Below are 25575 nucleotides of genomic sequence, written 5' to 3'. Positions count from 1 at the left end.
TCATTGAATACTTTGTTCTGTACAAAGTTGAATGTGCTGACAACAAAATCACAAAAAAATCATCAATGGAAATCAAATTTATTAACCAATGGAGGCCTGGATTTGGAGCCACACACAAAATTAAAGTGAAATGTTCATTTTATTTTTTTTAGCAGTATATAATATAATATAATATAATATAATATAATATAATATAATATAATATAATATAATATAATATAATATAATATAATGAAATAAATGTCACCATTATAAACAGTATAAAACTAATACAGTTTATGCTGTGTTTCTTTAAAAAACATCATTTCAAAAACAATGCCATGCTTGCAGTCAAACATAGCGGTGGTAGTATGATGGTATGGGCCTGCCTTCCAGCTAAAAGACCTGCATGATTTGCTGCATTGTGTAATAACCATAAATTTTGCTCTCTTCCAAAAAATCCTGATGGAGACTACAAGATCTGGATGGAATAAGAACAAACAACGAACAGAGGGAGAAGTGAAGCTTAAGCTCATGTAGTCTGACAGAACAATGATCAAAAACACACCATGAACTAAAGCAGGGTGACTTCAAGCTTTTGGAATCAGTCTCCCAAAGTGAGAACCGGTCTGTTAAATAATTGGCAAAACTCAGACAGTCAGTGCCAGCAAACCAAGGCTACTGATCTTCTTGTGCTTTTTATCTGTTTTTATTTATGCTCTGTATTAGACAGAGTTAAACTCCAGCACAAGAAAGATGATTTATCAGAGTTGTTCTTCAAAACTGTTGTTTTTTTTTGCACAAATTTTTATATTACCACATTATAACTTATACATTTCTTACAATCTTCTTTCCACTATTTTTCATAACTAGGATTTTTTTCCTGTGCAGCATAATTGGCCATACTGTATAGTCTCTCTTATTTTTATTGATAGTTGTATGTATCTGTGCGTTCGCCTGGAACTGCTGATGACACACAAAGGGTCAATGAAGGATAATTTTATATTATCCTATTCTAAGAGATGAAATATCTATTGTTCAACATGCCATGCCATCTAATCTGGTGAGTAATAATAGAACATAGCTTGAGTTACAGATTTCTGTAATGCTTTGATTGTATTAGAACCTTCCATACGTATCCAATCTATGAGCAAAAAGTAAAAATAAATAAATAAAAAAATAAAGAAAAATAATGGTAATACTTTTTTACTTTAAAAAAAAAAGGTATTGACGAAGTATGAGCACAACAGTTTGTCTCAGCAAATGGTCTACGTTTGTAGCATGATGTGACGTCATCACGTGATACAGTCAACGACTCAGCTGTTGGACGGTGGGTTCAAAGATCGTTGGATATGTTGTAAATTCAGACCTTAGCACGTGAACATACAATCTCAAATTAGGTATGTCATCTCTCTAATTACAACCGTATTGCACAAATAATAATAATAAAAAAAATAAACCAAAAAGAAAATAAATACATGAAAAAGATAAAGTTATATATATTTTTCGGTATAAACGACTTTTAGAAAATCGTTTATACCGATTTATAAATGACTAATGGGGATTTGTATTTGTGCTTTTCTGCGAATGAAAAACAATTTTGTGTCTGAACGCTAAACGTTGTGGTGTTTATCTAAAGATGAATTGGAAGCCCAAACTTTCGGAGAGCACATGAAGGGAGCACGAGACGAGCTTGGAATAAATAGGAAGATATCCACGTAGCTTATATATCCGTACGCCGTTACAAATGTGTCCGTTTATTTAACGAAAACGTATTTTAATTTAGGGGATATATGCGTTCATAGTGGCGGGGTAACGCGGACAAAACCCCACACCGGCCGGTCCTTTTTTGCTGTAAGGGAAAAGGACTAAAAATGGAGCTGGAAGACGGAGTTGTGTACCAGGACGACCCGGGGACATCTGCGATGATGTCGGAGCGGGTCTCGGGCCTGGCCAGCTCCATCTACCGCGAGTTCGAGAGGCTCATCGGCAAGTACGACGAGGACGTGGTGAAGGAGCTGATGCCGCTGGTCGTGGCCGTACTGGAGAACCTGGACTCGGTGTTCGCGGAGAACCAGGAGCACGAAGTGGAGCTGGAGCTGCTGAAGGAGGACAACGAGCAGCTCATCACCCAGTACGAGCGGGAGAAAGCGCTGAGGAAACATGCGGAGGAGGTGGGCTGAAAGGGAGAGGGGGGACGAAACAAACAAGCAAACAAACAAAAAACAACAAGCTGTTGTCTTTTTGGAGGGTTAGCGAGAGCCGCCTGAGGTGCATTCTCCTCCCAGCATCCCTGAGTGGTGAATCCACGTGGCGTGGCAGCATCCACGGAGCTCACTGAGGATGTAAACAAGACTAACAGCAGACCCAGTAGTTATAGTCGACGTGTTTTCTGGTGAAGGAGTCAGTGCAATAACACAGTAGTCACTATGTAGTACATCAGCACATCCAAAAAAGCAATGTAGGCTCAGCCTCCTAGCAGATGTGCACTTGTAATATTCGAGCTTGGTCATTGCATCAGATAGTGAAGTCACGTCTGAGTCCTGTGGGGACCAGAGTGAAGGAGCAGGTGACGTGACTCAGCGATTTGGGCCCCTCACTCTCCTTCATTTGTGCATGTCTAAATGCCTGAAACAGATAGGCATAAACAACATGCAGCTGTTGATATAAATTTGCCTTAACCATCAGCATTTATATTAGGTAGATTTTTAAATGGTTAAGAAACAAAAGGAAGGCATTTATTGCTAGTATAATTAACACAAAGCTGAAGTACTTTCAGCTGGAGTAAGGATAAAATGACAGTAACTGTGTAGTTTTTCCACTTTTGAGCATTATATATGTGTAAGTTCTGCTTTCAGGATGATGGAAGTAAATACAATGAAACCTTTATTGTTTATGTATTCTTAAATAAATAATAATAAAAAAATAATTCAGAATGTAAAATATAAGACTGAATTGTAAAGAATAACTGGCTACACTTCAGTCATAAGTGGAACACCATAGAAAAAAATGCAGTTTTAATTAATGTACTAAAAAATGCACACATACTTAGAAACATTCCCTAAAATTAGTAATATGAAATATAGTGGTATAGAAAAGCTGGAAAATGCTAAAACACAATGCAAATGTTCACACATTTTTGCCTGCCTCTATTTCATCTTTTTCTAACGTCAGTTCACACTAATATATGAAAAAAATATGCATTTATTTTATCTGAGTAGTTCTATTTTCAAGAATTATGGGGGAAAAAAAGTCACGAAAAGGTTCAAATCTGTTTGTTATGTTCTGAAAACGTTGCGTTTTATAACTTGTCAACTCTTACATGACATGAGAGATTGCGACTACCGGTCAAACCAAAACAACTGCAAACATCCTATTATTTATTAGCATTGTACAACCACTTATCTTTACAACAAACTACCAGGAGAATATAGGGAATTACTTTATATCGTAGGCTGTCAAAACAGGTACAAAACTCCTGTTGAAGGCAACTCAAGACAACAAAAGTCGGATACAAAATGACCAAAACAAAGAAGGTCTGAAGCTGCAGTGGAGGCAGTTAACTGTGGTTCAGCTTTAACCTGCTTAACAAAGTATTATTTCAGATTGTCAGTTCATGATTATTGTTATGTTTTTATTGGTTAGGTCAGTTACAAAAATCCTCCCAGCCTCACGCTTTCCTTTCTCCAGCAGTGGTTGCAAGCTATATTTTTATTGTTTTTTTTATTATTGTACTATTACATTATTAAGAGCTGATGAAGCTTGAAATCGATGATCCCTGCTTGCGGTTTTTGAGTGAAGCAGTAAAATGCTGCTTCTTCAAAGCACAAAGTGTGATGCTTTTTTATCATCTTTGAGCATCCATCATGCAAACCTCTATTTTATAATCTCTGTCTTTTCTCTTCCATCATGGTAATTTAAAAGCTTTAGTAGAAACATCACAGATAAACAATCACATTCCTTTTTAGGGATTTGGAAAGCTCATTGAAGGCTGCTGTAATGAAGCCTATATGTTTAAAAAAAAAGTGAAGTAGCCTATGCATTTTAAAAGGTAAAGCTCCTTTCACAGCACATTTGCATGGTAAGCGTGCGTTTTCTTCATCTGTTTTAAATATTTTAATTCCCAACTTGTGCTCGTGTTTGTTTGTGGTGTCTGCAGTGTGCCACAGTGTTGTATAAACGTCGATGTGATGCGAGTCGGAGCGTCTGCCACAGTTTGTGTCTTTGGCCCACGGCTCTGCCACAGTGGGGAAGCTGTCCCAGAATGCAACACAGAAGCAGGGAGACAGGAGACACAAACACACACAGACAGTGAATTCAGTCCAAAAACAAATGGTTTAAAATAATAAAAAAAGATGTTTGCTTGATTATTAATGGCAATTTTTTTTTTCTTAATATCTCTGTGGAAGAGTGAAGGGACACATCCAGCCTCCTGGTTACTTCCAGGTCATGTGATCCTTTGTCAAATTAGAAACATCTTCCAGCCTCCATTTTCTTTTTCTTTTCCTATTGTCTTACTGTTTTGGTGTTAAGCCTCAGCAGACAAGAGCCCAAGTGCACTAGAAGAAGGATGCTGCTTCCAGATGAACCTAATTTTATTTATTTATTTGCTTTTTATTTACTGAATTCATGGCTTGTAGTGAAGTGAGAAAGTCAGCTTCCACAAACTGGCCTTTACAGCAGGATTAGCTTTTATCTGACGCTATTCTCATGTTATTAAAAGACGCAGAGATAAAATTAAATTATGGAAATTGATTACTAGATGAAAGTAATTGGTTTTGTGTACGTTCAGGGATCTATCCAGCAGAACGAATAATGCATCCCAGTTCGTAACTTTGTCATTGAATCAGCAGTAAGATTATGGATTTGATTTTCCTTCCAAGTTAGCTTTAGTAACTCTTTAAGACCAGAGGGTTGCTTTTATTGATAATACAACATTTTCACTTTAGATATGTAATAAACACATTTATTTTTAAAGCAATTGACATTTAATGAAGGTATTGTTTTAACTTTGCATCCATTCTAAGTGCAAGGCTGTTTCAGTGTTTGTTTTTCAAAGCAAAGGAAGAGCTGTGTGCCAACAGGAAGCAGGAGAGCGACATCAGGGTCTTGGCTTGCTTGGCTGGACAGGAAGTGGACGTATGCAGACATATTTTCCCATCAGGGAGCCCGCCCAGAGGGGACCAGAAAAAACTGAAACATCTTATCTATAATTCAGACATTTCTAAATCATTTAGCATAAAACAGTTAATGGTTCCTTATAATCCTGTGGCAACCCTGGGTATCAGTGGCGTTGCTACTGAAAAGCAAAACAAAACAAAGCCTTTACTCGTTTCAAATTGTGAACGCTAGACAAGATTTTTGTTGACTTTTCATACAAACTGAAATGAATTCCAGTTTGTATGACTGAGCCTTCTGCGTTTGTCTGTGTTTGTTTCAAGTAGAAGTTCATTGAATTTGAAGACACTCATGAGCAGGAGAAGAAGGACCTGCAGAACCATGTGGACCGGATGGAGTCTCATTCACGGCAACTGGAGCTCAAAATCAAGAACTATGCAGAACAGAGTAAGCTCTCACAGACAAAAACACTGATTCTCATGGCAGGGGTGGGCGATATGGACTCAGAATTTTATCGCAAGATATTGTGATAACTATAAAGATTATGACTAGAAAAAAACGATTTATTACGTACATCATAGGTAACTGTATGACTGTGTGTCACATAAACAAATACTGGGTTTGAAAAATCTTCCCATTTGAAGTAGGGTTCTTAAAAACGCTACATACTTAAAAAAAAAAAAGTGTGATTTTATATCACTAAAATGCACACAGCAACTGCATTTAATGATGTTTTTGAAATTACTATTTATTAATGCTTCAAAATGAAAAAGTGGACAAAATAGCAAAAATAACACTTCTGGAGATACTTTCATTTTTTTCCCTCTTATTTAACATTAATTGAAATTTATCATGACAATAACAAATCAAAATTCTTATCATGATAAGAAATTTTTCACAATAATTGATAAACGATATGATAAATGCCATAATTGCTATGAATGTTTTCACTGTTATGTTGAGTCTGAAATTGTGTGGAACTTAACACTAAAAATATGTTGAAAACCTAAAAGTCGCTCCATGTAAATTTGGTCAGGAGGACTTGCCTGCATTAGGATATAAAGCCAAAATACCTCATACATACTTTTCAGATCTGTCTTTGTGCTGGGAAATAGTAATGGGATTATGGGATTTGTGTCATTTCCTATAATACTGCCGTGCATTACCACTCATCTCACTGGATTAAACGACTGAGAAGAATTTGGCTAATACTTTCTGTCTTGGTGGAAAATTTTGGATTTGCAGACGGAGTTGTGCACAAAGCAGCAGAGCTGGTTGAAGTGAGTCATTCACTTAGAGCTTGGAAAAGGATAGATGCTCATTTATTCCCCCACGTCCTTGTATTCATGTTTCTCTTTGACTCACTGAGCGCTAAAATACATGTGGCCCTTTCAGTGAACACGCAGTTTGATCGGTCAGGAGTTGGAGCTAAATCACCGCCACTCCCTGTGGTAAATCATTCATCCATTCCTGCATGTTGAAGTGCTTGATCTGATTGCCTTTAGAGTCATAGTCCACAGCTACTGTGCAGTCGATAAGGTAATAGTCAGGGGAGGATTAAACAGAATCTCAATGTGCCAGAGAACTGCCCAGACTCATTGCAGTGGTCTTATTGTTAAGACCACTGCAATCTGTGACCTTTAGCTCCTTAGCAGCGATCTCTTGAGCAGGAAGAATGTTCTCATGCCAAGCAGTTTTTTTAGATGGGCGACATTATAAAATTTTCCTAATATTCCTAAGCACAGTTATCTCTTGCCCAGTGAACACTGGAGATCGGCACCGCAAGCAGAAGCAAATGTCAGTAATCAGATTTTTATTTTTATTTTCACGCCAAAAATGTTTTCATTGTTCTAAAGCCCAACTAAACAGGTTCTATAATCAAAGCTATACATGGTCCAATGGAAAGTACAATGTAGCATCACCAGAACTTTTTTTTACATCAATTTGTCATATTCTCACTCAGGAAGTTGCGCAACCCATCTCTGGTCACTTCCATATTCGTTTCTTGAGATTTGATGAGTCAAACCAGCTAAATAAAATCCCTCCGTTTGTGTCAAAATCTGCGCTCGAGTGAGACATCATCCGGCAACATGGTTACATCTGGAGCAGCTGTTATGGATAGTACTCAGGCTTTCCTCTGTAAATCTGTCTGCAGCAGCAGCAGCTCACAACACGGTTTAGTCTAGAGCTGGTTCACTAACAAAGGATTATGTCTTTTTGCCATTTTGTGCATCGACCCAACACCGAAACCCTGTTGGTTGATATTATTCCCTCTGCTTCCTGTAAGGTTAGCCTGGATGAGTGAAAAGTATTTATAAACTTGAATTTATAACATAGGGCATTACACATTTAAGTCAACAATCATGTACAGGCTTTAAAAATCACTAAAGTTTATGTTTGTGTTGGTTTGGTCTTTCACATATTTTGGTATCCCATGTATTTCTGGCATCTCTCCCGGCTTTACATGTTTAAAAATGTCCATATGAAACTGAAAAGTGTTTCCGTCTTATTCAGTCAGCAGGTTAGAAGAGCGAGAGCTGGAACTGAAGAAGGAATACAACTCTCTGCATCAGCGGCACTCCGAGGTACAGAGAAAGAAAGAGGAGAGAAGGGACTATTATAAAGTAAATCACCAATATTCTCTGAGTATTTTGCCTTTACTTCTGCAGATGATCCATAATTACATGGAGCATGTGGAGAGGATCAAACTGCAGCAAATAAATGAAACATCAGAGTCGACGACTGGTGGCCGGGTCAGGTGAGGCGAAGTTGCGTTGCGATAGATGGACAGGAACTTGTTCACATTTAATCAGTCTCGTTTCTTTTGTCTGGGGACCTGCTACTTGTGATCTCAAACCATTGTTTGAAACATCTCTTTAGGAGAGAGCGGCCTCTTTCTTTAGGGATTTTCCCCTCGTCTGGTGGAGCGTCTGTGATAATCCCAGATTCCCACACCAGAGTGGAGACGCCAGGCACAGACGGCTGGAGGTTTACCGACTCAGCTCAGCTGTGCTCCAACACTAGTCTGAAGGTGGGTGTCTTGGCCGGTTATCCCTGGATTATTTTAGTGAGATTCGTCCATCAGAGAGAAGTTTCACGTCTTATCCAGCTACCTCAGGCTTCCGATACACAAAGACATTTGGGAAAGGCTTTCTGTCATGCAGGAACCTTTGTCTTCACATGTCAGGTTCTGAGCTCCGTGGCGTCTCAAACTAGTCCATTGGTTGTCATTCTGAATTAGAAACCTTATGAAAAACACGCTGACATCTTCTCACATTAAAACATAAGTATACAAAAGTGATTAAACTATTTAACCACATGTATTGTCTGTTCCAGGTTTTTCTACTGAAGCATTTTGACCTATTATCTTGGGCTCAGATCCACTAAAAAAATAAGAGTGTCTTTGATTGGGGTTGTGTGTGTGTTTTAGTTGGTCTCTGACAAGGCCACCTCTGTTGTCAGACTCTCCTTTAACCACTGATGAATATGCAAGCTGCCTCTCCCTTAGTGGCCAGCGGAGATAATTAAATGTGTCACTTAAATGTTTATTGTTATTACCTTTTTCACTACAGTTGGATTCTACTAATAATTTACAGTTCTGTGAAAAAAGTGCTTTGTCCCCTTTACAGATGTGCTACCATTATTTTCATGTTGCATTTAAAGGGCAGTATTATGTCAAGTCAACTTTTTAGAGCTTTACATCATGTTTTGATGTTATTTATCATCATAAACACACCTGGAGTGTTTCCTTGATTCTTTCATACATGTTTGAGAAATCCTTGAATCTCCCATAGCAACCATTCAGCTGTACAAAATGGTTGGAAGGACCGAGCGTCCACTTTTCCAAGTTTCCGAGTTTCGGATTGCTGACTTTCCAAAAACACAGTTTGTATAGTTTCTTCCCTTAATAAATGAAACTTTAATTTAAATACAGAATTCTGTAATTACTTAGTAATAGTTGTCTGATTATAAAATTAGTTTGATGATTCAAAACATTCCAGTTTGACAAAGAAGCAAACTGGAGTCTGTAATTGCTGAGCAGATTGTTTTCCACAACACTGTGTGTTGCGAGTTTTTAATTGATGTATATCTAGAAACTGGGATTAATTTTAAGCGTTAAGTTTCTTTTTTGTTTCAATAACACAGTAATATTAGAACACATATTTTTCCTCAGTATGTTAGAGTGTGTGGCAGTTCGGACCAGGAGCGCGGCAGCATTATTTCATCACTTCGCAGTTTACTTTTATTTTTAACTATTGTTGTTAAAAATGGGACATTAGCGCTGCAGAGCAAAGCATGATGGGAGCGATGCTGATGCATGGTCCATATCCAGTCACATAGAGAGAAAGCTGCAATCCGATTGGCTGTTATATAATCGCAGGAGGTTAATTGTAAAAGCTTGGGACTTTTTTTTAACATGAGTAGCTTTTTTTATGAACAATGGCTTTTTTGTTTTAACAGTGAGGTCATATTTATTTATAGCTCAGAGTTTTCCTGCAGCCTAAAGATAGATTTAATTAAATGCATGTAGCTGCATGTTAGTCATTGTCTGCAATATCATTTATTTTGATAAAACCATTTCATTGCATCTAAAAATTGCATATTTACAGTATTATTTTTTTTAAATAGTACTTTTGCAGCAATTAAATATCTCTCCTTAATGCTAATAGTGATTCAGCAAGTGATTGACTGAAGTGCTAACTTACTAACAACTCTATCTTGCCTGTGAAGCTTTGATGCAAAATAATGTTTTTTTCCAGAGGTAAATGGAGAATGGTTTCAAGCACTGTTTCCTTTTAAAGCAAGCATCCTGCAGCTGTTCTGTCCTCATTAACACTTTCCTGTGAGCTAACAATAAGGTCATTGAAAAGAAGCCAGCAGGTCACTCCAAGGCAGAGCTATAACACAGTTCAAATGAGATTTTAGTCAATTAAAGCTGCAAAATATATCAAATGTAATCTCTCAGTACATATGATAGTGCAGTTACAACTTTATGGTTGTATTTGAGGTTCTCTGCATTTATACTTTTAATGCTAATGGTTTTCTGACATGGATTAAGACACTGAAGCTTATAGAGTGGTGAGGACATGAGAAGAAAGGATGAGAATAAATGTGAAATGTTGGTTAATCAGAATATTTAGACATAATATTCTGATTGCAGGTTTAATTTTGTGCAATCCTGAAATTTATTTTTGAACACTCCCTCATTTCAATCAAGATTTAAAGCAAATTCCCGCCATAAAAAAGCTAAAGTGGTAGAGTTTTGGCAACATCTGCAGAGGTTAGAGTGTTTAGTTCATTCCACTTCATAAATATCTTAACCTTCCTCAAATAAAATGATTATGCATTATTTTGAATATAATACGTATCATTTTTCAGTTCTCTGGTTTCAGAGACTGGACAAAATTGTTGCAAGTAAGAATTACAGTAACTTGATGACGACAAAGTTTTAATTGTGGGCTGGAAATCATTTTTATTAGATTTATTTGTGTTTCAAATGCTGTTTTCTCTTTTTATATTTAGCTAATTTAAATAATTTGTGGTTCTTTATTTGCGGTAATATGCTGAGGTAAAATGAGAGGCGAGCTGAGTAAAGACGTTTCAGTTGAACAGTCATTGGTAGCTGAACTATACAAACACAGCTATTAAATGAAAGTGAAAGATACTTTTACGACACAAACAGCCTCAACAATCTGTTGTAAAAAACCAAAAAAAGTACTAGTGTTTTTGTTGTCTCGTTGTTTCGCCCTTTTAATTTTTAAGCTAAATTTGATTTCTTGAGATCATCTCAAAACACTCAGCCTCCCCTGAGCCAAACAGTGAGAACCACTAATAGTTTTCCACATAGGCTCACAGGCTTTCCATTCACTTCACCGTCATGCACACTTTTCAGTGTCTGCATTTCTGCTGAACTGCTTCTGCACATGCAAGCTTCATTCTTACTCTCCCCCCCTTACCCCACTCCTGCAAGCAGTTGGACTTTGTCGACCCTCAAAAGGAAAAGGAGGGTAAGAGTGCGCAGGACCCTGCTTGGGGAAAATCACTGGCAGACGACTGCAAGGTAGTTGGACGAGTGTCTGTGCCGGCCGGCCGGCCGGCACTCTGACTGCCGACGCCACAGTTTGTTGTTTGCATGCGTGTCTGCTGTAGTTTCATCTTTTTCCAAAGAGTTGCATCACTTAGAGAACCTCACAAGACCCCCTGTGCTGTGCAGCGCCACATGCAACCATGCCTCTGTCTGAAGGCAAAGCCAACGTGCACAAATGGGAACTGCTTAATTATTTATGTGTTAACGCCAACAACAGCCTGGTTGCATCTGGCCTCTTTTTATTTCAATTAAAAAGGCGTGAGTTTTGAATTTTGGCTGCTTTCTGCTTGTGCTTCATTCGTGTTCATTAACCATCATGCCACTGTACAGTAACAAACCTTTAAAGCCTGCTCTTTAAATGCTGTAGTTTTGTACCAGGTTTCTTCTGAAGCAGCTTTTAGTTTATGATCCTCTGTGGATTAATGTCGTGTAGATTCATCCTGCTGTGTAAATCCCTTCTGTGTAGCTGTTTGTGGATGTTGTGTTAAGCCCTCCACAGTCTGTAGTGGTGTGTCGACTTTGTATTTTATCTGTTTGTTCTGTTTGTGTTGTGATCTGAATCTGCCCTTTCACTTTATAATATTTTGGCTTAATTTGCCATTTCATTTAGATCCTTTAACATTTTCTCTTTCTAACTAATTGCCTATTCCGTAAAAGGATGAACTGTCAAACATCACTGGCTCCAAACTGGCAACACCGATGTCGACCACGCTCGCAGACATAGAGAGAGAAGATGGGGACAGTAAGAGTACAGAGGTGCAGGTTGCACCAGGAACCAGATCCATATCAGTCGGTACGTTCTTACATCCAGTGCCTCATTCAGTTGTTGTTTAACTTCAAAGTATTTTATTCAGATTTGATCTGATTTGCCAACGAGATGGGGAGCCAAAACTAAATCCGCTGCAAACCGATGCATGTTTTTTACATGCAAAACTTTGAGAAAGGTGGTTTGAGTTTCAATTCTGCTAATTAATATTCTGCAGAAGCACCTTTTGTTGCAATTACAGCTGAGTGTGGTAAAGCGAGTCTTTCCCAGCAAGTCTCTGCACGTCTTTGACAAACATTTTCTCCACTCTTCTTAAAATCTAGCTCAAGCTCACTCACATTGAATGGAAATCATATGTTTGCAGTTAAATTTAGGTTTGGGCTTTGACTGGGCCATTGTAATATATGAATACACTTTAATCTTCCCCATTCAATTGTGACTGTATTTGCAAGCTGTGGGTTTAGTTTTACACAGATAGACTCTGTAAAAACATCAGATTAAATTGGGCTCAGCTCTCTTTTAAGATTTTATTTTTAAAAAAACTTGTTGAACATTATGTATATTCAGCTGAAAATAGATGCTGCTTTTCTAGGTAGTTGACCTTTTTTTATTACTTTAGGTTTTCTCGTTCATGCACAATGATGCATATTCAAACTGCATATATAAAAATATTTTTCTTTACTGCCACCTATAAACTTTTTAGTGTTCAACAAGACGTCTTGTTCTCTTGCTTCTCTTAGTTGTGTTTGCTGTCTTTCCTGTGTAGGTTTGCCTGACAATGAGGAAAACTCAGAGGTGCAGGACATTATTGAGTCCACACCAGAGCTGGACATGGATCTGATTGCATACAAACCCTGCAGGTAGAGCAACAGGCGCTCAGGTTTGCATCAAGTTTTCTCTGTGTTCTAAAACAGAGTTTTCTCATTACGGCTGCTCTCCCAGCACTCCCACGAAAGGTATCGAAAACCTGGCGTTTGACCGAAACACAGACTCCCTGTTTGAGGAGCTGTCGTCTGCTGGCACGGGGCTCATAGGGGACGTGGATGAAGGGGCCGACCTGCTGGGTGAGTTAAAACTACGTTTGAACAGAAAACATTCCTGGGGGATGATTTGAAAGTGATTGCTTTTTATCCTGTAATATTTACAACATTTGTCTAATGAAGCTCCATTTTTGGATGCTATGTTACAGCATGGTCAAAGAAAGAATATAAACAGCATTCACGTTTTGTGTGTTTTCTGAGTCGTCAAGATAAAATGTTTCACACTGTTCTGTTTTTTTTTTTTTTTTTGTCTTTCACACATTTTAAGAAGGAAAGGTGAACTGTGGGTCCTGGATTTTTACTCTTTACCATCACAATGAGTGACTTTGATCTGTTTTTAACTTTGCCATGTAGTTCATAACAGTTATATATATACTTGGCACTAACATTATATTATTGCTATTGTTAACCTGTTTAACTTTACTGCCAGCTGCAGAGCTTAAGGAAATTATTTATACCTTGAAGCTTTTGTCACTTTACAACCACAAACTTCTGTGTTTCCTTTTCTTTGTTCTAGACCAAATGAAAGCAGTGACAAACTGTAAAATGGGAGGGAAATGAAAAAAAAAAAGTTATATCATTTTTAATTAAAATAAACTTCTGAAAAGTGTGGCCTGTACATGCATTCAGCCCAATCTACTCTGATACCTAGAATTAATCTAGTTATTGAATTGGGTCTGCCTGCTTATAATTTGATTTATGATTATTATCAGTCCATCCTGGATTTTGTGATTGTTTTTGTTATTTGTTGTAATCAAAATCACTGATTTTGTGGAGTCAGAATGACTCATTTCTTTGTGTTGGTCTGTGACAAGAAATAACAATATATACAAATATTGGTTTCCACGTTTTGTGACAAAACGAGGCATAAATATTTCTGCAAATTACTATAAATCCTAGTTGTCCTAACTGGTATATTATAAAATAAACCACCAGCAGCAGCATAATATTGTTAATAGAGGCCAGTTTCACCTGCTCCACACTTCTGTTCCCCACTGTGTGCTCTGGTCCAGCTGTTATATACTCTCCCAGCCCTGTATCCATGGTAACATCACCTCTCTCTCTCCTGTATCCCATTCTCTGGCTTTTATCCATAATCCCAGTGGAGTACTCTGGTGTGTATAATCTCAACCTTTTCCTCTGATTTACAGTTTTCTGTCATGCCCCCTTGACTTCTCCTCTTTAGTCACCGTCTTTCATATGCACCATTGTTATACCTCAAACCTTCATTTTCATTATGTCAGTAAAACACGGTTTATTCTTCGGCTTTTTTTATTTTTTTACAAGGTTTCCTGCATGAACGATGAAGTTGAATCCTTTCTTTTTCCAGCGGTAGCCGTATATTTTTAGCCTCGTGTTTTTATTCCTGACTTCTGATGCTTTAATAATCAAATGTAACCAGCCTGAGAGATTTGGCAGCAGCTCTTCCTTTATGGCTCGTGGGGTCTGCTGCTACATATTTATCTCTGGCTTCTTCATCATTTTGGTCATTTCACTGTCTCATGCTTTTCTCCATTTCTCTATCTCTCTCTTTCTCTCTTTCTTACTCTTCTGCCTGGCTCGGATTGCATGGTTTTCTCAGACCTTAGTTTGATTGGTAAGACCTCACCTGCTCTATCCATTTCTCCCCGGTCAGTCATGTGACCTGTGCTGTGCTGCTGTGCGTCATTGTTGTTTTGTGAATGTAGTAGGTATCCCAGTAGAGGTTTTCTGTGTTTAATATTAGATTACATTTTGTAGTTGTAGTGCTAAAATATTAGATCTTTAGATTCATGTTCATTTTTTAAAGCAGATTTAATGTCTCCTGAAACATGAGTATTGCTCTCTCTCTCTTCTGTTCAGGAATGGGTCGCGAAGTCGAGAATCTAATCCAGGAAAATTCACAGCTGCTTGAGACAAAGTCAGTATGCAAAAACACAAGAGTGTTTGAATATACTTAAGTTTACCTGTGCAATAACTTCATTTTGACTTCCTTTTATTTTTCCAGGAATGCTCTGAATGTGGTTAATAAAGACTTGATCCTGAAAGTGGATGAGTTGACCTGTGAGAAAGAGGTGCTGCAGGGAGAGATGGAGGCTTTGGTGCTGGCAAAAAACAAGATGGAGGAGAAAAACAGAGAGTTGGAGGATGAACTGAAAAAGTAAGATGTAACACGTTGGACACTTATATAACTCCCAGATCTGTTATGTCTCCAATTAATATATTCAGGAACTTTGAACTGTATCCCTACATTTCTGCCAAGATTTGAAGTACGGGGTAAGTTTATCAAATATTGTTGTCTAACAATTATTTGACCCCTTAAGGGCAGAGAAAATAATTCCCAGACATCAGTTGATGTTGTAATATGAAAATAAACATAAAGATGAATTGGTCATATCATTGCAAAGTCATGACGCAGCAGAACGCTGTAAATTTCACCCATGGATCTCAGTGAAACTAGACATGAAGGACATAAAAAATGACTCATATGCTTCAAAAATATAGCAGGACTTGATGTCCTAACCTCCCTTTCCCCTTGTTTTTCTCACCTTTACACAAACATCTCACGTTATTCTGCGGTAGCATACAAGGCAACAATGTGACAGGAAAGCCACAGTTGCACAAAAACTTTAGAGACTTGACTCTACTTTGCTTTAGAATCTGACCAATGTCAACCAAACGTTGGTCTCTTGTCTCATCTCGCTCTGCTGCTGCAGCTGAAGGGATTTGTTTTGTCTCAGCTGATTTAAGCTGAATAAATTTGCTTCAATTTCTTTGTTGTTATTGAACGTTAAATAAATAATGTTTCTCTGCTGGTCCACTGAAAAACATGACAGATTTTATTAAACCAAAAAAATACGTGAAGACAATATGAGGATAGCATATCACCCATGAAGACCTATGAAGACTATGCATTAGTCATAGTCTTTGTTGTGATTTAGATATTAGCCTATGACAACAGTGTTAGTTTTTGATCGTAGCTCTTTAGAACTACAAACTAATAAACAGCTAAATATTTCTGGTACATCCAGTTAAGTGGAGTAATTGATCTTTTCCAGAGTGCGACAGGAGATAGAGGAAGTGAAGCAGAAAAGCAAAGATGAAGAAGATGTGAGTATCTTTGGCTTTCATCTGCACTGCAGACGTTTCTTGCTTTTGTCCTAAAACTAAAGACTGTATTTCTGTGTTCCCTTGCCACAGAGTGAGGTACCAACAGCTCAGAGGAAGCGCTTCACCAGGGTGGAGATGGCCAGAGTGTTGATGGAGAGGAATCAGTACAAGGAGCGGCTGATGGAGCTCCAGGAAGCTGTGAGGTGGACGGAGATGATCAGGTCACTAAAATAACTGCATGTGCTTTCAATTGCGCGTCTGTAGACTTCAGCCAACACGACAGTCATAATAATGTCTTCTCCTGCAGGGCTTCAAGAGAAAATCCGGCTCTATCAGAAAAAAAGAAATCGAGCATCTGGCAGTTGTGAGTCCTTCTAATCGTGCTTCATTACATACTTTCCTCACGACTTTACTCAGAAAACCAAGTTTTTCTTCAAGCTAACTTTTCTTTAAAACCCATAAATCTGCTCTTTTCTTTTCTGGATTTGGTTTTGAATGGACAGCATTAGGTAAAGAGGATTTGACCTTGTTGAACCTTGTTAAACTTCCCTCTGACAAAGAACTGTTCCTAAGTTTTAAATGTATCTTCATCCAAAGCCATTGCACTGATTGGTTGCTGATGTTACTAACTTCTTAGAGAACGACTCTCCTTGTGTTCCTGAATCTTTCTTGTCTCCTGCCTGCTTTGTGCCTTTTGATGTTTTTTTTTCTATTCTGTCTGCTCACAGGAAGCTGCAGGTAGACCACATATGCAAATGCTTCTCGCTTAAAATCCCCGTTCATGACTCCATAATAAGAACATTTCTGCTCTATATATAGATCTTTTTAAAGAGATCATTAGATGTATTATTTAGTATTAAGAGGAGCAGTTCAGTAAGGACCCAAACATCTTCAGCAGATATGTTTGATGCTTTATTTTATTTAATTAGAGTTAAAATCAGAATGTGACTTAATGCACAGTCAGTTACATCTGATGTGTTTAAATTAGATTTCTTTTTTAAACAGTCAATGATCCAAATTTGGAAATCACCATTATTTGGTCGTTTTGTTGTTAGCTGGACTGTATGCAGATATAGAAAGTGTTACACTAAAACTCCTAGCATGCTTCCTTGTTTGTCGTGGTACAGCAAATGTTGGTGCTCCTCTACTGTCTGGTCGGTGACCACCCTGCCTTGCTCTTCCCCTGCACCCCTTGTTTGCTTTGTGTCCCTCTCGGCTTTCTGTAACCTCACCCCCCTGCAGCTTCAGCAGACTGTTTAGCTCCTCCTCCAGCTCCTCGGCCATGAAGACCGTCGAGGATCCGTCCAAATTAAAGTACAACTCCCCAGGGAGCCTGGTGAAGAGGAGCAGCACCTTTTCACAGTTCCCCACTGAGAAGTCCAAGATATTCGACTTCATGAATGAAGGGTGAGTGGCGAAACGACACGGAATACGCGTGAATACGGCGCGCCTGCTGGCTCACGACGTTTCTCTACGCTTACGTAGAACGGAGCAGTGCAGCTCACCCTCGCACAAGGAGAAGAAGAAAGCCCAGTACCGGCAGGTTAAGGCCCACATGCAGAAAGAGGACGGCCGGGTCACTGTGCACGGATGGAGCCTGCCGAGCAAACACAAGGTGAGAAATGTTTTATTTTTTTTTAAACAGATTTGTGACGGTATAATCGCAATGCGCACTACTGAGATTTTATTTTAGGTTGTTTCAGTAAGCAAAATATCAAGAAGAAGAAAACGGATATATAGTTTAACTTAAGTTTGTTTCAGATGTAAATCTGAAAAGTGTGGTGTGGATCTGTACTTAGCTCCTCTGGGTTAATACTTTGCACAATCGCTCAAAATATGTCAGATTGGATGAATCTGTGAACATCGCTTTTTTTTAAAGTTTTCCACTGATTCCCAGTTGGATATTGAAAAATCTGAAAAAATTATAATTTGCTGCCTTGTGCTGCTGTTTCGAACTTAAAGGTCCTAGTAAAATAGGTGAGAAATTGTGGGTATAAAATGATAAAATGTGAAAATGTTCAAGTATGAATCCTGTTCAAGGCAGTGTTGACACAAGTAAGACTGATTGTCATCCATTTTGTTTCATCTCACCTTTTTGTATCTCTTTAAAATGTTTTCATCTCATTGCCTTAATTTTTGATCCATGTTCTGAATTTTAACATTAGCTTCTTGTGTTGATTATCAGAGGAGGCATATTTTATATGCTTTCTTATGTATTTATTTTTGTCTAATTGCTCTTCCACGATGTTTGGTTTCTTCTACATGGTTTTGTTTCTCCAGGTTGCAAATGGAGGGCAGATGGAAAACAAAATGAACTTACCGGTCCCAGTCTACCTGCGACCTCTGGACCAGAAAGATGCTTCTATGAAGGTAAACAAGTGAAGAGTTTTGAAAACACACAAACTAAAGCAGCAAATTGTAAGACTTTTCATGTGTAATTTTTTTTTTTTTCTGAAAATATATTTTTAACTAACTTTCTCTGTTCGTCAGCTGTGGTGCGCGGCAGGGGTCAACCTGTCTGGGGGTCGGATGGTTTCCTCCTTAGAGGCGTCGAAGCAGATAAAGGGTTCCCAGAGCAGCCTGGACCAGCTGGAGCAAGAGAACAAGGTGAGGAGTTCATAGAAGTGATGTTTAAATGAGAGACGAGTGTCGGTTTATCTTTATTTGGTTGCGTTGGAAAGCAGGAGAAAGGGGAGAAGGAGCTGATCGTCCAGGACGAGATGTCCAGTCGTGTGTGGGTGTGCATGAGCACCAGTTCCTCCACTAAAGTCATGGTAGTGGACGCCACCCAGCCCACTGAGCTGCTCGACAGCTTCTACGCCTGCAACACCCATGTGGTCTGCATCGCTAGCGTGCCTGGTAGGCGAAAGGCTCACACTTCATATTTAGTTTGACTTGGCACATATTTTAAATAGTTTAGAAAAACAATCTTGTGTGTTGCTTTCAGGTGTGTTGGATTCAGATTACCCTGCGGGGGAGGAGGTCCCCCAGGACCCAGAGGCCAGTCAGGGGGACGGGGTGTCGCTGGCCGGCAGCGTGGCCAGTGTGGGCTCTACGGGCAGCGATGGGACGGCGGCAGCTGAAGGCGTCACCGCCGTTCCTCAGACGGCGAGCTCAGGTGTCAATGAGCAGCCAGCGGAGTACAGCGCCACTTCAGGCTCAGGTAGCTGTACATCTTAAAGGGACATGAACATAGCGTACCTATGCACAGCCAAAAAAAAAAAAAAGAAAAAACAACTTTTAAGACACTTAGTTTCAGTGGATGTGACATCTTTAGATTCAGTATAATTTAGTTTGATTGCTTCCAACAATGTGCTGTGACATAATAGCATCGCTATTTCAACACTTGTGTCGTATAAATCTCTAGACATCAGTCTTTGAGTTTGAAATACTAACATTTAACTCTCTTCCCTCAGTTGAATTGTCCAGAGAGACAAGTCCAACAGAGGACGGGGTCCCGACTGCCGAAGAGGCAACAGAAGCGACGGAGGCCAACGCCGGTGTTGGTGAGGAAGGAGAGGAGGATCAGGGAGCAGATCCAAACCAGCCGAGGATTTACACAGAACACGTGTTTACGGACCCTCTGGGGGTGGGGCCCGCTGACTCCTGTCCTGCTGAAGAACAGAGGTGAGAATGATCAGCTCTGAAAAGGACGGGACTTGAGACAGAGGGTACAGCAATGGGATTTACTCTGATAGCATTTATTGGTAAATTATTATGTCTGAGACACTTGCTGATTTCTTTCCCTTCAGAGGTTCTGGGCAGGACGGAGAGCCTTCCCTGCCAGAACTCATGGAAACGTCCGATAGTGAAGTCCTGAGGATGAGCAGCGCTCTTCCAACCATGTGGCTGGGAGCTCAGAACGGATGGTGAGCACAGGAGCCTACAGCAGAGGGCGCTGTTTGTTTGGCTAATATGAAAAGGCAGCGCCTCCGTTAATGAGAAAGTTTGTTGAAAGGAAGTTAAGACACCTTCATAATAAATGCAGATTTGTTTACTGTTGTTATTTATGACCTAAATTATTTGTTTTTCTTTCAAAAGCCACTACTAAAGTCTTACATTCATCTCTCTGTTCCTCCTGAAGCCTGTATGTCCACTCGTCTGTGGCACGATGGAGAAAGTGTCTTCATGCCATCAAGCTCAAAGACTCCATCCTCGGCATTGTGTAAGTACAGCGTCAGAACCACCCACAGTTATTGGCACCTCGCTGTACCAATCAAGTAATCAATCAATCAGTTAATTCACTCAATGCTTCCTCTTACAACACTTACTATGCACGAGTGAAAAGGGAGCAGGAAGAAGAAAAAGCATTCTGTGAAATGAGTCTTTCACTGAACTTGTGTACTAGCATATTAAAAAAAAAACTGTATTTAATATCGGTACATTTATTAAATGCTGAACAACATTAAAAACGTTTTGTTTTTTCCTAGTGATGTGACACTCACTAGCAGCACATATTTTTTTTCCTTCTTTGAAATGTGATCAAGTTATGGTGGAATTTTTTTTTTTATCAATATTGATACTGTAGTTAAATATTAACTTTTTTTAAGGCTTTATTCCAGAAGTGCCAATAATTGTGGAGAATACACCAACATACAAGAGATCTCTCTAAATTATATGATTTCCTTTTCGCAGGCATGTTAAAGGGAGGGTGCTGGTAGCTTTGGCTGATGGGACATTAGCAATTTTCCACAGAGGAACCAGTAAGTGTGTGACATGCAGCGTCTGAAGAGTTAACATTAGTTTTATCTTTGGATCATGTAGAATTTATTTCTTTTACAATTTTCTTTGCTAAAACTTCAAATTCTCATGATGACGATTCTGTTTTTTGTTTTTTTTACTCTATTTTTATTTCCAGATGGTCAGTGGGATCTGACCAACTACCACCTGTTGGATTTGGGGCGGCCTCATCACTCTATCCGCTGCATGACGGTAGTCCATGACAAGGTGTGGTGCGGCTACAGAAATAAGATCTACGTCATCCAGCCCAAAGCCATGAGGATAGAGGTACCCCAGTTCTATGAACCCTGTTAGCAAGAGGTATGTAATGCTTGACATTCATCATTGCTCTTTATTTTTTTTTTTTAATTTCAGAAATCTTTTGACGCTCATCCTCGAAAAGAGAGTCAGGTGCGCCAACTGGCCTGGGTTGGAGACGGCATCTGGGTGTCCATCCGCCTGGATTCAACGCTGCGCTTGTTTCACGCCCACACCTACCAGCACCTGCAAGACGTGGACATCGAGCCTTACGTCAGCAAAATGCTGGGTATGAATGTTGTTTACGACCGAGATTCGTTACATAAAACCATATAAAAGTTGTCTGAGATCTTGGTTTTATCGCTCTGGAACACGGTTATTACAGTTTTACCACCCGTGAGTCCTGAACTCGCTTCTCTCTGCTTCTTCTCACTTCCATTCCAGGTACCGGTAAACTGGGCTTCTCTTTTGTAAGAATCACGGCTCTGGTGGTTTCCTGCAACCGACTGTGGGTGGGAACAGGAAATGGAGTCATCATCTCCATCCCGTTATCTGACGGTACCACAAGCATTCATAACAACGTCACCCAAAGATGTAGAGCATCGAATTAGAGCAAAACCATTTGCATCCAGAACCAAAATTGCCTGACTTTGCCAAATTGCTAAGCTAACCCTAAAATGTTTACTCTCAGTTTTGATACGACTCATTGATGATTTGACTTGGTATATTTCAGTGCGGTTCCGGTTCATAATTTGCAGGCAGAACTTCAAATAAAAGTTGTTTGAGCATCTTATCTATTAAGAAGCAGCATTTTAGCTGCTCTCTCTCACACCTACTGGGGATATTTAAGCAGTTCTTAGAGAGTGAATCACATATAGAAGGCAAAATAATTTACGTACTTATTGTAAAAAAAAACTATTTGGTATTCAGGTAAAATGTATGTTCCTTAATGCAAAAACACACCTGTTGTTCTGCAAGCGAGCCACATAAAAATATGCTGTAATTTTTAAAATCTGCTCTAAAAAAGCAGTAATATAATCATACAGGATATAAACAATGTGTATCAAGAGTTGAGCTCCTTTAGACCAGGATACCAACATGTTTTCTCCTTCCGTTCCTGCTTTTCCAGCCACTCTATTTATTCTACTTTCCTGCCTCTCACATATATTTAATCTAAAACAAGGTCAGACAGTGCAGAAATGATTGCAATCCTGGCCACAATTAGAAAGAAAACTTTCATTGCCATGGACACTGCTCTCTGAATTGCTGGATTTTTGTCATGTTTACTTCAACAAGGCCCTTTTATTAGCCCTTTTTTTTCAAAATACACACATTTTGTGCATCTGCAGGTTTTATTAACATCTTCCTCTCTTCCCTCTTCAGCTAATAAGACCACAGGTATAGTGCCAAATCGCCCTGGCAGCGCTGTCCGGGTTTACAGTGATGACTGCTCAGAAGGCGCCGTGCCGTGCAGCTTCGTGCCGTACTGCTCCATGGCCCACGCCCAGCTCTGCTTCCACGGACATCGGGATGCGGTGAAGTTCTTTGTCACAGTTCAAGGTGAGAGTCGAGGGCTGACGAGGCAAATGTTGGTAAGAAAAGGCAGATGTCAGGCGCGAATATTTGTATTATAACATCTTCTTTCTTTTATGCTTATTCTTTGTTCTCTTCTTTCCGTCTTTCCTTTCATGTCCTCTAAGGCACTTTGGATTACCTTGTGTATGAATAGTGCTACATAAATAAGTAATAAACTTGCTTTGCCTTATAAGCGATGAAGTAAAACAGCTGTGTTTGCCCTGTAAAACAAACATAAAAACTAAATTTTACTAAGTATTTTCTGCCTAGTTTCGAGTGCAAATAAGTTGAAATAAAACTAACTTTAAAGTAAGTTTTCTGCAAGATAAATGAGTTTGTTCAAAGTAAATCATTTCTTAATATTGGTGAAAAAGTACTAGTTCCAGTGGCAGATTCATTCACTCACAAATTGGTAAAAATTTATTGTTATAAGTGAATTATTGACTTAAAACAAGCTCCCACTCCTACATAAAGCTGAAAACGTACTTGTTAGTTGTCTTATTTCAAGTTTACTAAGATTTTCATTAGTTTTAGTGATGTTACATTTTCCAGCTGAAATTTAGGTGAGAAATTTTGCTGAGAAGATTTATTTTCAGAGCTGCAGTTTTAATGTAATGTAAGGGATTAGTTTTGCAATTGTGCATGCAAGAAATTAAATCTGTACAAAAAGTCTTTCTGTTTTTTTTTTTATCATAATAATAATAATAATAATTATTATTATTATTATTTGTCTTTCTGTCCCAGGTCAAGCGGTGCCACCTCCAGGCTGTGCAGATTCAGGTTCTGATGATCCTCCGTCTGAATCCTCAGACACGGCAACATCTGAGCCCAAAACGTTCCTGGTTATGAGCGGAGGAGAAGGTTACATTGATTTTAGAATCGGTGAGTCCAACACGCTGCCTAACACAGCGGCTCATAAATGTCTGCAAAGCTCTACCGTAATGCCCGGTGCTTCTCTGGTGAATTGTCCAGTATTATGTCTCATTAAATGTCGAAAATGTTTTTAAATGATTTGTCATTCACTCATTTATTTAACATCACCACATCCAAGCATTTTACCAGGATGTGTTTTGCATTTTTGTACACAGTGAAGAAACACATTTCAAGTAAAAACACTACAGCTGATGTCCCGCCTGTTTACCGTGACAAAACATTGTTTATCTGACTCATCTTCTTCCTCCGCAGGCGATGAAGGCAGCGAGCTGGACGATTTGTCCGAGCAGGCCGGCACCCAGCCAGTGGCGCCCGCCAAGGCTGAGCGAAGCCACCTCATCGTCTGGCAGGTCGCAACCCCTCACGACTGAAAAACATCGCAGACCGCTGCATCAGCCGCGGGGCCGTCCAGCGAGCCCGCATGTCCTGCTTCGACTTTTTCCACTATCCTCTCTGCCTGACTAGACGACTTCTTTGTAAAGAAAACAAAACAATTACAAAAAAAAAAAGAAAAAAATACTAATTATTTTTATTCAGTGTTTTGTACCATTTTATTCCTCATAAATTTGAAACATGTAAGCTCATGTTTATGTTAACCCGTGGAAACTGTCCAAATGCCCCCTGCTGCTGGTATAGAAGAAGAAGAAAAAGAAGAAGAAGAAGATCGCACTACAGCATGATTGGAATGATCATGTTAATGTTTAAAAGGATTCATCTATGAAAGATTAAAGGGATATTTTTGTAGTTTTCTGCATTGTCAGAGTAAAACGTAATGGGATAAAACATTGTTTCAGAGACCAGTTTACTATTTAAATTCTAAAATCCAGGTTGTCACAAGAAAAAAAAAACCCGACATCCGTGCACTTTGGTGAGGTTTTCCTGTGAATAGAAGAACCCGGTTAGCATTAGTTGGCATGAGGAAGTCCTGTGTCCTCACTAAAATCTGTTTGCCCATGTTAGAGTTAAACTTCCGTCCCGTTGGTGAAAAGAAATCAAAAAATAAATAAATGGCTGCCGGTGCCATCAGCTCAGTGCTTCCTGTTTGCGTCAGCTCATTGGCACTTTAAAATGTTAAATGTAAGTCACCTACAGTCTGGAGGAATACGAGTGTAAGTAATGTAATTTACCGCGTCTTAATTTTGTGAAGGGAAAAGAAAAAAACAAAAACGTTTAAATGTTTTCTTTTTTTCAGGGACGTCACAGTAACCAAATGATTGAAGAAGAAGAAGGGACATTTTTATTTGTGACTCGAGGGATTTATGAGTTAATAGGTGGTTTTAAGTTTTATTGGTGTGACCACACACTAGAATCTCCCCGTCCATCTCTTTTGTTTTTTTTATTTGTTCCTGTATTGGAGGTCTTAAAGGCAATTTTCATACATTTATTGCTTTTTTTGTGTTACTTTTGGAAGACACATCCATAAAGAGTGCTTTTAAAGACTGACTGTAACATGATAGCAGGATGGCTCTACGAATGCAGATGTTTTAATTTGTTTTTATATCAACAGAGCTGGGAAAAGTCTGACACCAAGTCCACTTCATAGCAGTAACTTTATATTGTGCGTGTGTGCCATTCCAGTATTTATTTTCTCCTCTGTTAAGGAGCCCGTTTGGACTCAGAATGTAACTTTCTACATGAACAAAATATCATAGGAGGCTATTGGGAACAAAATAGTCCAATGAGTTTACATGATTGTTAATAATGGTTAAATAAATTAGATTAATGCGAGCAAGTGTGTGTTTGTGTTGTTTTGAATTAAACAGCTACCATCTGGGAAATCTTCACTTAAATCTGCCACATTGGATGTGAGTTTGGATTGAGATTTTATGCTGGTAGATTTGTGCTAAATTGTCCCTTCTTTTTTTTTAAAAAATGCTCTTAAGCTCTTACAACTTTGCTTGAACAATGGTTCCCCCTATGGAAGGTAGATATTTCCCCCCTTATGCTTTCCTTTTTTTTGTTGTTGCTTTTGTGTAATATGTGAATATTTCAAATCATTAGGCAAACTA

At 38.9% G+C, this 25575-nt stretch overlaps 1 protein-coding gene across 4 annotated transcripts; it reads left to right on the top strand.

The window, feature by feature from the left end:
- The first annotated feature begins 676 nt into the window (after positions 1-676).
- spag9a (sperm associated antigen 9a) lies at positions 677-25294 on the top strand. 4 transcript variants are annotated; one of them, XM_015011034.2, is made up of 32 exons: positions 677-2153; positions 5424-5544; positions 7612-7682; positions 7767-7855; positions 7978-8128; positions 11069-11158; positions 11843-11978; positions 12718-12811; positions 12894-13015; positions 14095-14106; positions 14574-14588; positions 14834-14891; positions 14979-15131; positions 16030-16081; positions 16172-16302; positions 16389-16445; positions 17324-17488; positions 17567-17696; positions 18362-18451; positions 18572-18688; positions 18766-18940; positions 19029-19244; positions 19498-19708; positions 19834-19950; positions 20166-20246; positions 20717-20784; positions 20940-21088; positions 21176-21347; positions 21503-21616; positions 22442-22618; positions 23378-23515; positions 23819-25294. In XM_015011034.2, exons 1-32 carry the CDS (start codon positions 1854-1856, stop codon positions 23935-23937), a joined length of 3891 nt encoding a protein of 1296 aa, XP_014866520.2. In that variant the 5' UTR covers positions 677-1853; the 3' UTR covers positions 23938-25294. The 4 variants fall into 4 exon arrangements, with proteins under 4 accessions (XP_014866520.2, XP_014866531.2, XP_087864401.1 ...); XM_015011045.2 differs by lacking the exon at positions 14095-14106 and having other exon boundaries at positions 18763-18940; XM_088008275.1 differs by lacking the exons at positions 11069-11158; positions 14095-14106; positions 14574-14588 and having other exon boundaries at positions 682-2153.
- Positions 25295-25575: the final 281 nt, after the last annotated feature.

The sequence above is a fragment of the Poecilia mexicana genome, unplaced genomic scaffold, assembly GCF_051168715.1.
Source record: "Poecilia mexicana isolate PSO_F unplaced genomic scaffold, ASM5116871v1 scaffold_8, whole genome shotgun sequence".
Lineage (NCBI taxonomy): Eukaryota > Metazoa > Chordata > Actinopteri > Cyprinodontiformes > Poeciliidae > Poecilia > Poecilia mexicana.
The sequence above is the reverse complement of the archived record's forward strand: the minus strand, read 5'-3'. Positions and strand labels throughout refer to the sequence as shown.

Bases quoted from the DNA above. Each gene is read 5' to 3' on its own strand.
- spag9a (XM_015011034.2), top strand. From the start codon at position 1,854: ATGGAGCTGGAAGACGGAGTTGTGTACCAGGACGACCCGGGGACATCT. The intron at 18,941-19,028 runs GTAGGCGAAAGG...TGTTGCTTTCAG, and splicing joins CTGCATCGCTAGCGTGCCTG to GTGTGTTGGATTCAGATTAC. The intron at 21,617-22,441 runs GTACCACAAGCA...TTCCCTCTTCAG, and splicing joins CTCCATCCCGTTATCTGACG to CTAATAAGACCACAGGTATA.